The 13,513-nt window shown below is 39.2% G+C and overlaps 1 protein-coding gene across 3 annotated transcripts in view; it reads left to right on the top strand.

Moving 5' to 3' along the window:
• The first annotated feature begins 306 nt into the window (after nucleotides 1-306).
• lpin2 (lipin 2) overlaps nucleotides 307-13,513 on the top strand; it is a 35,388-nt gene continuing 22,181 nt past the window's right edge. Inside the window, exons 1-6 of one of the 3 annotated variants that reach the window (XM_041802961.1) lie at nucleotides 307-482; nucleotides 7,027-7,227; nucleotides 11,649-11,744; nucleotides 12,705-13,054; nucleotides 13,146-13,253; nucleotides 13,356-13,482. In XM_041802961.1, the coding sequence (XP_041658895.1) occupies nucleotides 7,036-7,227; nucleotides 11,649-11,744; nucleotides 12,705-13,054; nucleotides 13,146-13,253; nucleotides 13,356-13,482 (873 nt within the window). In that variant the 5' untranslated portion in view covers nucleotides 307-482; nucleotides 7,027-7,035. Of the gene's footprint in view, nucleotides 483-6,155; nucleotides 6,898-7,026; nucleotides 7,228-11,648; nucleotides 11,745-12,704; nucleotides 13,055-13,145; nucleotides 13,254-13,355; nucleotides 13,483-13,513 lie in introns of those variants that run through there. The other 2 variants (XM_041802960.1, XM_041802962.1) reach the window with 2 other exon arrangements.

Below are 13,513 nucleotides of genomic sequence, written 5' to 3'. Positions count from 1 at the left end.
AAATAATTTTATATTCTGTTAAATCTGTTCTCTTTGATACAATAGACATCCATGCTGGTGTCATCTAAAGTTTCCCCAAGTGCCCTGGTCCCATGAAACTCATTTGAGAGCCAAGAGTTGGCCTATTTAAGACATCTCACCCAAATGTAGGCTGGTCCTTCAGTGTAACATTACAGACACAAAACATCCCTCAAGAAGAGCAGTCCAGGTCAAAGTCTAGCTAAATATAATGAGTGTTCCACTTCATGTGTAATTTTAACCCTGGACTGAACTGTCACACCCGCTGTGTGAGTGAACCACCACTGTGCGGCTCACTGTCCCATCAACTTCAGCTCCCTGCTTCCAGCCTCAGCAGCAGCCAGCCACGGTGGTCCACACACGGACACGTCAGGAGGCTTGAGAGGAGTTTATCGGGCAAAGAGATGGGGACTCACTGAAGACACCGTAATTCTCTTCATCGGCAGCATCTCGCTAAAGCAGAGGTAAATAAGGAGTAGACGACAGGGTGACTTCAGACCCTTTTAGATAGCCTGTCGCCTTTGCCTGTGATAAGCCATATTTCTGATTCTACCGTCGGCTAACGTTAGCTAGCTTATAAGCTGGCTAGCATATTTTGGTACGCAGAACAAACTTCCATCGAAAATGAATATACGAGACATGAAACTAGTTTTTCACGTAACTAATAAAGCCACCGCCTTTCATTGAAACCGGCGAGCTAGCGCCTGTTACCGTCTCCCCGTTTGCTTTTAGCTAACGGTAAACGGACAACAACATTGAAGCTAGCTAAGGTTAACGGCTAGCTGAGCCCCGTCTTCATTCATTTATTTCACTTGATACTTCTCTCCTCTTTACTGTCTATGTCTTGAAAATTAATTGATGACAAACGCAGTTATACACAGTAGACATAACTACAATATGTTTTGGTTTCTTTTTGTTTATTTCCGCAATTTTCGTCCATGAAACCCCCGAGTGCCACTAAAGTGTTGGCATTTTCAATGACACGACGTGTCAGCTTAAATGTCTGAAATAAGCATTGTTAGCCTCAGGTAATATGTTACTGCGATATTAGCCACCGTGTCGTTGATACTTACTCGTTACTTGTAGGCAATTCTTAATAAAGTCGTCATGGCTTGAAGGCAGTATTGCCAACTCACCAAACAATACCATCTGCTTGTAAGTGCTGTTTGAAAACACTAACTAAGCATGCCTAGGCAGGCGTTTAATGTAAAAAAGAAGTTGAAGCTAAGACAATGAGAACGTATATCACCATTGAAGTCAGTCTATGACAGCACAACTGTTTCAGGTAACCCTGGATAACCCAATCACTTAGAGTTAGCCGAGTTATGATTACTCTCAAGAGTTTATATAATTAGAATGCACCAAGTTGCACTTTTACAAGGCTTTCTTAATGCAGTGTAATTCCAAATTCGTCTCTTTTCCAAAGCTGTACTGCTCAGTTATAGTTGAAGCTGTTCTGGGAAAATGTACACTCAATCATTTTGAAAGTGGTTGTTGTAAGAGTAGTTATTGTCACATATTGCTTAAACAAGCACTTCACACCAGTCTAAATCACTATGCTGTAACTGAACCATTAAAGTAGATATCCTTGTGAAGATAGAGAGTTGTTAACCAAATAAAAAGATTTCTAGTTTTGTTTTTCCTACCTTTGCTGCAGTTGAAGTAGACGGAGTAAGCCATGGATTTGTTTTACCTCTGAGTTAATTAAAACTTTATGATGTTACTGGCTTCTAATTTTTTACAGCTTCTTTATGTTACAACAAGTATCAGGAAATTTATAAAGCTAGAAATCCTACTCGGATGATAATCGAGATTTGATCTTTTTTTTATATATATATACACTGATTAATGTGTAAAAGAGAAAAGCCTAGACTGTCTTTTGGAGGTTAGTGTAGACTTAGTTAATGTTATGTGCAAACCGTGCTCTGGTGTTACCTGATAACTGAAAGAGTGTTAAAAAAGCTTGTGTGATCTGGTTGGCCTCTGTTTTCCAAAAAATTACTGCTTAGTCATAGTTTAAGCTGCTACAGAAAAATGTACACTCAGTCATTTTGAAAGTGTTTGTTATAAGAGCTGTTATTTAATATTGTATCTTGCAGAAACATGCACTTACTAGTCTAATAATACAAGTCTAACACACTGTGCTGTTACTGAACCCTAAAAGTCTGCCAAAGCAGAGAATTTTATGAAGAAAGATAGTTGCTTACCCAATAAAAAAAAATAATTTTTTTAGTAGATGGCATTAGTCAAGAATTTGTTTTACCTCAGAATTTATGGAAACTTTATGAAGAGACTGGCTTCTAATTTTGAAATTTGTATAAAGCTAGAAATCTTACTCAGATGTGGGATCAGACCCAGAGATTTGATCTATTTTGTGTGCAACGATGAGGTGAAAGAGAAAAGCCCAGACGGTCTGTGTGAGGTTATTGTAGTCTTTGTTAATGTTACGTGCCTAATAAGTAGGCTCGTTTTGGTGTTCTCTGGTGTTACTTGACACCTGTCAGAGTATAACATGAAGCTTGTGTGATCTGGTTGGCCTGCTTGGTCACAATACTGATTGTTTTGTCACTCTAGTCAAAACAGATGAGCCCTGGATCATTCCAGATGAAGGGCATTATTATGTAGTAGGGTTAGGAGCGTAGTACTTTGTAATGTTAAAGGTGCAGATGCAGTTTTACTTTGATTCATCTGTATTCAGTAACTTTAGGTCTATTTTTGACTTAGTGCAAAATTCAAAAGTTTCTAAATGGAAAGTTTTAATCTATTTATGCATGACTCTTTTCAAATATTCAAACACAGAGCAGATCCCTGCAAAGGGGGAGGGTGAACAAACAGCCTTGCACTCAGTTGGCCTCTCTGTTTTGTTTGATAGTGTTTACAAAAGTGTTAGCAAATGGGACAGTAGAGATGATGGCTTTTAGAAAGAGTCTTGTGTATTAGATTTATAGAGGGAATTAACTAAGGAGCAAAACTAAGCATAAGCATATCAGAATTCAAATAAATGTGAGTCATGTGATGACAGATACACGTTAGAGTTCGTCTTTTGTGTCATGATTGTACCCACTCCAGTTGTCTTAAATTGGGATATGATTGGATTAAGCAGTTGGGCTAATATTTAATCCCTGCAGAGGTTATCACTTAGGTATTTTTACAGAATTTACACCTGTTTGCTTTTGTAAACACACGTCAAGTTTAATCAGCAACTAGAGATCAACATGTTCAACTCCATGGTTGTTAATATTGCTTTGGTTTGCTTCTGTAACCAATCAATATCATCAATCCCCCCCTCGGCCCCTCCTTTGATTAGTCATGCACAATAACAAGCACATGCAGCAATGATTGCACCATACATGTGACTGACTATGCAAGAACTTCACACTGCACTGTGCTGCTTGTTTTTTTTTCATGAGCTTGTGCTCTTATCAGGAAGAAAACATTGCATTGCAGTTCAGTGAAATTAGCTGTCACTTATCAGCAACACACCGCCACTTGAAAGGGGTGATTTCATTGGCTGAACTCAGAGACATATCAGCTGACTGGATGATCACATCCTGCAAAGAATAGCCCCAGAAGAAGGATGACAAGGTTTATGATAGTGTTGCACAATCACCACTAGTATCAGATACTGGTGTGCTAATATTTACCCCTGTAAGGGTTTTTCCATACTGATTAGGAGGGCTTTAAGATTGGATTCAAGATGGCAGTGAAGTTTTATCTTCATAATCTAAGGAAGGGAAAAGTTGGTCCCAGTAGAGTATCCTGAGTTGTGAGAAGTAGGAGCTGGAGCTCCATAAAGGAGATGAAGAGACAGAGATCATGGGGGGACAAAGATCCCTTGGGAAGCAATACGGAGGACAGCACAGAAAACAGTGATGAGTCCACGTCTCTGAAATCGAGTTGGTCCCTGGTGAGTCAGCTCTGACGGGTCTCTGTCTCTGTCAGCCCAGCTCCTGCATGATGCTGGAGGGCCTTTCTCCAATGTTAGTCATCCTTATGTATTGTTTGGTTTGGCAGGTGGCTTGGCTTTGTGGTTTATTTTTGGAGCCAAGCCCAGTGGTTTGGTACCTTACACAATGAATCAGGTGGATTATACAAGTCTCAGGGATGCATTCAGAACCTTTTTTGGGAAAAGTTAAGATAAGAAGAGGGGGCATTGATGTAATGTTTGTATTACAATCGTTAAATAAACAGACCCTTGTTGATCATCATAAATACTACGCCTCTACTGTTCAATTTATAGTTTATGGATGGCTGGTCATAGTGTGTACTTCTTCCTCTGAGCTGTTTTGAATACAGGCATAGGTGGCAGCAGGTAGTGCATGTTTTCACACGTGACCAAGTTTTAGATAACCAAACTCTGGCAATTTTCCAGACAGCTCCTGTGTAAGGACAACTTTGGTTTTAAATGCAGAATATTTCTTATTAGATGATAATGTTTATAAATAGGAATGCAACTACCACTTGTCAGACCAAGTACATAAATTTGGGCATTCACCCATAACATGTACTAAAATGAATTCCTAATGCAGTTAAAATTCTAATTATTTTGAATGTTCATCTTAATTTCATCAAATGTTCCCTACCCTTTTTCTTGACAATTTAGCATTGCATAGTTTGCAGTGTGATCTACTTTTTACATCCTCATTTATGTTAAAATATCACCAAATAGCAGACATGGCTTCAACTTTGCCTTCCTGTTCACATAGTTAGAGACTTAGTACATGATGCTGTGAAATGATATCCAGTATAGTATCTGCAGCATTTTACACATTTGAGTCCAAGTACTTAGGCTTGGTATATCAGCACTGATACCTGATATTAGTATCAGTGCATCTCTGTTTGTAGAGATTTGAAGCCTTAGTATGATGACATTCAATATTTATGCATTTGGATTTAGTACTTTGTCAGTCAAAAGGGCATGAGCTTAGATAATGTGGCATTCTGTTTGGTGTCAAAACAAAAGGAAACATTTATTTCATATTGTCCGAAACTTTCCCCATGTACTTTTTTTCTGGACAGCAAGGAATAAGTGTTTTTTTTCCTGGAGCTGTATGGTAATAATCCTCTGAAAAATGAATTAACCATTGTAAATAGAACATGTTCAAAATATGTAACCCAACAATTCACAATGAGGTAAGTGTCCCTTTGGCTTATTACATTAAGTTTGACAATAGCTGCTTTATTACAAAGCATGCCCTAAGTACAGTCATGTTATAAGCTTGGAGCAAATCTTAGAAATGATATTGTTGAGAAAATATTGAATTAAGGTCTTTATATGGATCTAGTCAAGTAAAATAGTTTTTGTACAGTAAATTGCAAACCTTTTTTTTTACATTATATAACAGTTTTACGGTTGTATTAGTCAAATTTGTAGATTTATGTTGAAAGGCTAAGACATATTAAAAATAGCTTTTTTAAAGCTGTCAGCTGAAGAACATAACTTTTACTGGGCTGTAGAAGTCACTTGTTAGAAGAGCTGTGTTCTATTTTTCATGGTCAAACATGAGATTAAAATGATGGCCTCATGGAAGTGCTAAATCAAAAGAAATGACAAAAGAAAACAAGTCACAACTTTCAGCTAAATTTTTTATTTAGTTTTGGCCCTGTTTTTCTCAGGTGCTGCATCTCCAAATTAAACAACCTTTAAAGTGAAAGATTTTTATTATGTTTTAGCATTTTTCTTTTTTTTCCCCTTCTCCTTTTTCTCCGAAGGGGTTCAGTTGAATATCAACAGTGGACCCTAACATGGGTTGTAATCCTTTTTTCCATTCTCCTATTCTACAAAGGCAGCTAAAATTCCTAGAAAGCTTCTGAGTTTCCTGTTGTTGACAGAAGGCGTTGAAACACCGGCGCCCTTCTACAACTCTCTGAACTGTCAGCTCAGAGTGATAAATGTTTTTCATGATGGGTTCCTGTCTGTGCGGTTGGAAAAGTGTAAGTTACTCTGAGTAGCCTGTATATGTTAATATTTTATTGCTATATACTCAGTAGCTCTCTCTCTCTGGAGACACATATGATGCAAGTTTCTCATGTTCCATGATGCCAACCCTGCACAAATGTCTCTATTCTCTACCCTACCAGACCCCAACCCCCACTGTTCTCATGGCTTGAATCTGAACAAAAGGTCAGTGTGAGATAGGAGCATTTCAGGTTACATAAACGCAATGAAGTCAGCAGGGGGAATGTGTTTACAAGCCCACTAAACTAGACCCTGACCTGAGCAAACCAAAAATTATGTTTGCTGAGTTATATGCGCTCTGTATCACGGTGCGCATGTCACTGGAAATGATCCAGTTCTGTCAAGTTCAGTGATGAAGACAGAGGAGAGCTGGAAAGTTAGTGCCATTATGTCTAATTGGTCTCAGTCTGTGTTAGTTTTTCCCCTGATTGACTACCCTTTATTGCTTATGAAAGAATTTACAGCCTTACAAACAGCCTCTTCCAATTGACAAAAAATGTTTTGAGAAAATATGCACACAGTTAACCCGAGCCTGAATGATTATAGCCCCACAAGTCTGGCTTTCAGTGCTTTATTTGATCTACTTAGCAGAGTTATGAATGTAAACAGGAAGTCAGCTGCTCTCATGGCAGCAGTGCAGCGGGAACTCAGTGTGAGGTTGTCTCTTGTCGTTGTTTGAGCCCAGTCTTTAGCCCCCTCCTCTCTGGTGTTGCTCATGTGGGACAGCGGCCAGTGACGGTGCAACAGTGGAACTCTGGCTGTCTGTATGCGGGTCAGGAGATAACAGACTCCACAGGACAGGCGGGCTGCGAGGGAGCAGAGAGAGAAAAACAAGACACTAAGAGACAGAAAGACGCTTCAGAAGAAGATACTTGGAAAGGAAGGACAACAGTGGTTGGGCTGAGAGAGTACAAGGGAATGTAAGAGGAAAACTACTAGATTCTGTGCTCTTTGCAGGCTGAACTTACCTCTTCTGGACTGTAAACAAGACACACTCGTCCTGTCTTTGCCTTGACTCAGCTAATATTTCTGTATCCTCCCCCCTCCAGGCGGACACCATGAACTACGTGGGCCAGCTGGCAGGTCAGGTGCTGGTTACCGTCAAAGAACTTTATAAGGGCATCAATCAGGCCACACTGTCGGGCTGCATCGATGTTGTGGTCGTCCGCCAGAGAGATGGCACCTACCAGTGCTCACCTTTCCACGTGCGCTTCGGCAAGCTGGGCGTTCTGCGCTCCAAAGAGAAAGTGGTGACTAAACCTTTTTTTTTTCCTGATGACTTTGTGTTTATTAAAGGTCATGTCATCTTAATCATGGATTTCCATAATCAGAAAATTGTTATCTACAAAATAATTTTTTAGGAACTTTTAAGAGATGTAATGTATGTAATACTTACTAAACTATGAAAATTATTAGTCTCCTCTGAAAGAAGCAAGTCCCTACCCCTCACAAAGTTTTTTTTTTTGTTCAGGTAATTCTTTAATCATCTTAAAAATAAATGCATACAGTGTATGTGGCTGGAACAGTCTATCCTTTTTTCCAAACTAAGCTAGGACACTTCACAGCGTCTCAAAAAGAACAGCACGGTATATTTGTGTACAGTATGTGCTTTATTGACATTTCCATGAACCTACAGTTACATTGGCCTTCCCTTCTAAGAAATTTGGATATGGACTACAGATAAATATTGACCAAGTTAGTGAAAGAGTAATGGGACACTTGTTACTCCTATATGATATGAACTTTGTGTGTAGTGGTAGTATCTGTGATTGTGGAGGTACACATTAAATGCCTAATACCAGGTGCCTAAGACTTTTACTTTTGTTGCCAGGGCATCAACACGAGTAAGCTATTGTGTTCATAAGCTTAGACCATTATCTGTAGAGCTTTTTTCTCTTTGAAAAAGCAGGGCCAAACATCATATTTTATTACTGTCAGAGTAAAAAATTTGTGGCTGTATTAATCTGTTTGTCGCACTGATTATCAGCCACTCAGTTAAGCAGGTTGGTCGTCCATTTTAATGACTTGAATTAGTTATTATATTTAGGTAGGAGTCTCAAGAATAGTAAAAGTATAGTTATAGTAGCTGTAGTCCACGTAAGCCTAGCTTTCACTAATAGATAATTAGCCAGTTTTGAAGATGTGAGAAACCTCACACATGACAACAAATAATGACTGATTTAACAGTTTTGTTTATATAGTGTGGTATGCAAGGAGATGACCAACACAACACACCACTCAATAACAGATTAATTCACCAACAACCAGAGTCTCCACTCTCAAAATCTCACGCGTTCAAATGCGACTTCAGAGTGAACAACTTCAATGTGATTAACTGTTAGCTACCTGCTATATCCATTGGAGCAATTTTGGTCCAAATCCTCCCATTGTCAGCCTATTTTGCCTGTTTTACAGAACAAATTGTTATTGCATCAAATCAAGGAGTTGGTCTTCCATTTCTGACATCCATAAGACTTAATGCTTAATGTTTACTATCGCTACCACGGTTGTTTAATCTTGTTTCCTCCTTTGGTCACCTTGCTTCCTCCGTCTTTTGAGCAGATTTGAGCAAATTGGTATTTTTGAGCAGTGTCAGGTGGATTTGCTCAACCTACCAGTCAGTGAGGCAGGTAAATGAAAGAAACATTACAGAGTGATTTGGGGCAGTAGACAGCATAACCAGAATGGCTGCTTTCTGCTTATTCCTCCCTACTTTATGAGCAGAGCCAAGCGGACCTACACCTTCACTGACCAAAGAGCTCTACCTATAAATAGGGATGAGTATCAAAACCCTGTACCAACAAGGTACCGGTACAAACACGTCTGATACCTACAGGACCAAAATACAACACAGATGTCGATGCTTCATTTCCGTACCTTGCCACTCATTTTATTTCAGCAGTGCATGAATGTGTCTTAATTGTATTGCTGTCTGGAGCAAAGGCTCTGCTCTGCTTGTCTTTTCCCACTAATGATACAGTCACATTTACAGATTTACTTTGTCTCCAGCTCAACAACACAGTATATGTATGAATTTTGTTTGAGCCTCCTTCATAAAAGAGTTACACTGGTTATCTTTTCTTATCCTTTGTTCTATTAGCATCATTGAAAGATATTTATCTTGATCATTTGCGATACAAAGACAGCTTTAATTCGCCTGGTATGTGCCAAGCTGTAGTCTCTATGAAGGTGCAGTGGTGCCGTGTAGCTCTCTTCCCACTTCAGCAGATCACAGTTTTGTAGCACCTTCTCGTTAACCTAATTGATGGCCAAGAGAAGAGAGAGTTAACCCTGTTTCTATACCAGTACTAAGGCATACAGGGTTCCTGCACATCCTTGAAAAGGCTTAAAAACTCTGAAATTGGACTTTACTGCTATAAAAACTCTTATGTTTACTTGTGAGAGGTCTTAAATTTTAAATGTCACTTTGACTTAGACATGCTCTTATCACATTATTGTTTTCTGGCCAACTTTACATGATTTTATTCATTATTTTTGCATATATCTTTGAACATTTTACAGTTTTATGGTCTACCAAGTTGCCCATATGAAAATATTTAAAAGCCCCCCCCCCCCATTTTTGACAGGTTTTTTTCCTGAAAAAGAAAACTGTTTTATATCAAGCTTGCACACTTGACAAGATTTTATAACATATAAGATAGTATGATGGAATAAATGTATTAAATGTACCAGAAATAATTAGATTTGGGCATTTATGATCCAAATTTTATTTTTTTAGGATTTCAAAAGTTTTTTATTTAGAAATTCAGTTTTGGTCTGGTGGTCTGAGAAATCTCACATGCCTTTCAGTCTTGAATCTTTGCTCCACAACAAGTGGTATTAATTTGTTCTGTTCAAGTCTTATAAAAGTCGTAAGTCTTAAATTTGATTTTTAAAGGTGTGTATTTGAACCCTGTGCATACCTGTGTATTACATCCTGTGCTAGTATAGAATTGTCTGGATGCAGAGCTGAAATTATGGGGTTTGAGAACAGCTCATCCATCAAAAGAACTAAGACAAGCTGCTTCTCAATCACAGAGAACATTGTCTTTTGTTTGTTATCTTGGAGTTTCTTGAGTTTTTTTAAGCTTGCATAACAATTCAGAATTCATGTTCTGTAAGTAATTAGTTATAGCTAATATAAGACAGTCAATATATTTTAATGTGTTTTTCCACCACAAGCACTATCAGCGATGTCCAAGACTTCTATTCTTAGAACAGCAGTGCTGTGCTCTGACTAGAAGAAAGCTTATTTTCTTGCTTTTGGGCTTGAGTGGGTGATGATTTGCGGGGGATTGACAGTGTCTCTACACCCACTCAGAATGCTGATGGGGCTTGAAGGGAGTACTGAATGAGAGGTTCCTATGGCAACAGCTCTACAACTTGAATGTGTGGGAGGGGGAGGAAACGTGAAGAAGGCTTCAACAACAAGGGCTGTTGTGTAACAAACAGTTATGCATGATGTGTCCCTGAGTTACTTATCAGATCCTCAAGGGCTGCTGCTAAATATATTTATCCCTTTTTTGTAAGGTTTTGGACCAGATAAATGATGGGAGATTTGTTCCCATCATGCAGATATTTACAAAAATCAGAATAGGACTCAAACTGGAGCTGTCTGCCAAGCACTAATTAAATATTGGCTTCAGATGGCATGTTTGTCCTTTTACACTAGTGACTTTAGTTGGCAATCAAACATGTTTTTAAAGATCTGTCTTATTTTAAATACATTTGGGATGCAATTTTAACTGGGCCTTACATAAATAGTTTGTGCCTTCTTCTCTATTTGCTCTGAGCAAGGTATGAGCTTCCAAAGTAAAGGGTTTTATGTTATAAGGCAGAAAAAAGCCAATACTCTGCCTTTATTCTGAGTATCTGCAGGCAACCAAGTCTCCAGTAATTCCAGTAATCTAGCATGGTGTTGGCACATCGCCATCTCAGCCACTCAAGAAGTGACTGTAACTTGTCGCAGACTGTGACAGGTTGAAGAAGGTTCCTTATTTATCCTGCCTCATTATTAAGTAGGCATTGAAATTACCAGCCATTGTTCACCACACATAAACTCCCCTTTAGCAACCCTGAGGGCATTTAAGTAAATATTGAAGCTGCTGAGAAAACCCCACAAAGCCAAAGATGCAACATGACAGATCACAGTTGTATGAAAAGAAGCAAACATGTGATGTTGGTGGCTATAGGTTAAGATTTCATTTCGATGATTAGGTTTCAGGTTGTCAGACTGAGCACAGAGCTTGTGTCAAATTGCTCCTCCTCTGTAGTCTCTGCCAGACGTGACCTGGTTTCTGCTTTTGTGGTGTCAAGTTTCTGAATGGTCTCAGATCCAGTGGGGGTTTTCCTGGCGATCTTCAATGGCTCTGTTCTACTGGCAGGCTCAATAGAATGCAAGCCCAGAGGACTAATACACTTATTATGACTTGAAAAGTCTCAAGAGTAAGATGGGGATGTAAGTAGCTAGTGCCCTCCTATTGTATGAGGCCTGACAAAGGAATATAAACTTTATTTGAAATCCACAAGGAGGGTTAAAGACAGTTGATAGGTAAACACATAGTATCTTAACAACTTTTTTTCTGTCTTTGTGACTTTGATTTTCTAAAAATCAAACACCTCACAGTTACAGTTCCATAACAAGACTGTATATTTTGCTAAATTCTTCCAGATTGACATTGAAGTTAATGGAGAGCCGGTGGACCTGCACATGAAGCTTGGTGACAATGGAGAGGCCTTTTTTGTTCAGGAAGCTGAACAGCTTAATGTAAGTGAACATTTCACCTCAAAGACTGATGAAGCCCCTCCAATTAAAAAAAAAAAAAACAACAACAAAAAAAAAACAAGTCTAAATTCATTTATTTTGTTTAGCATAGTGACTGAAGTCACAGGATATTAGAGAACGCAAATAATCTTTCTTCCAGATCAATAACAGCATCTTTCACAGGATTTTGAATATTTTTGCTGCTTGTGAAAATAACTCAGAGTTTCTGGATTTAGATTGCTTTGTCATCATTTAATGTAAATGCCGTTTGATGAAATTTGAGGACGCCAATCTGAAGAAAATGTCATACTTATAAGGATTATAAAACCAGATTCAGCATCGGTTTTGTACAGCAGAGCATTGGCGACTGCTATGTGTTGGGAGTCGTTGACCCCACTCAGTGATTTTACGGGGCCTTTCACTTTTGGCTGAGTTGCTGCTGTTCCTAAATGCTTCCACTTTCCAGTAATGTATCTTACAAGTGACTGTGGAATATCCAGCAGGGATTAAATTTCACAAACTGATTTATTTCAAAGGTATCATCCTATTATAGTACGATGCCTGGAGTCACTGAGCTCTTCAGAACAAACCATTTAGTATCACAAATGTTTGCAAATGTAGACTGCATGGCTGGTGCTTGATTTTATACATCTGTGGCAATGGGTCTGATTGAAACACCTGAATTCAATAATTAACAGGTGTGGCCAATTACTTTTTTCCATAAAGCGTATACAACATAGGTTTAGTCATTTTAATATTTTAAATTAAGACGCTTCTGTGCAAAAATTCTACATATTGTGCCTCTGAAAGGTTGGTGATCCTGTTGAACAAGTGTAGGGCAATGTTCTTGTTGTGACAGTTTAACAGACAAATACTGTTCCAGTGTACTTGAGTCATAGACTTTACAATGCTGCCCTTGTCAAAACATTTAGCCCTAAGGTCCTACATTGTCCCTTGATTCAGCAGATTATCCCTGCCCACCTGGCCACTTCTCCAATCCCCACTGAGAGTCACCTGTTCTGGATCTCAGAGGTCGAGCACAAAGAGCTGGAAGATGACACAGCTGACCCAGAGGACCCACCTGGTCCTCCAGCCCCAAGCACTGTAGCCACAAAAAAGAAGAAGAGGAGGAGAAAGAAGCACAAGGGAGATCCCCGGAGAGAGGAGCTGACCCCACCAATGTCAGTCACTACTGGTAATGCTAATGCTGCTAACGTACCTGCTGCAATGACTGCTGCTATTTCTGGACAAAATGAAGAGATCTTTGAGATGGACATGAGCTCGGACGAAGAAGCCGCAGCACGTGTCTCAAGGTTAGTTAGGGGTCTGTGCTTGCAGGTTCAAAAATGTTGAAAAGTTGGGTTAAATTATCTGATCGATGTATCTGTTTCTTTCTGTATTTAGGTCACCATCTGTGTCTACAATGCGAGATATTGACCCCAAATTACCCGCAGCAAGACACAACCTTGATGGTTATCCGCTATCTGATGGAGACTGGCCAGCAGATGATAGGTGTGTACTCACATGAGCAAATAGTCATTAGAACGGGAGTTGCAGAGATGAAAGTGGACTTTATCTGACTTTTTGTTTGCATATTTTTATCTTTCCCTTCAGCCATGGCTTGTCTCAAGCTTTTTCTCCAAAGAGTGACTCTGAACTAGTGGTGAGACCCTCTGAGAGTGTGCTAAGAGCTGAGTCCCACATGCAGTGGACATGGGGAGAATTTCCAGAAACAGCCAGGGTAAGCTCTTCTCTCTGCTTACATTTCAGTA

The sequence above is a fragment of the Cheilinus undulatus genome, linkage group 13, assembly GCF_018320785.1.
Source record: "Cheilinus undulatus linkage group 13, ASM1832078v1, whole genome shotgun sequence".
NCBI classification, from domain to species: Eukaryota; Metazoa; Chordata; class Actinopteri; order Labriformes; family Labridae; genus Cheilinus; species Cheilinus undulatus.
The sequence above is the reverse complement of the archived record's forward strand: the minus strand, read 5'-3'. Positions and strand labels throughout refer to the sequence as shown.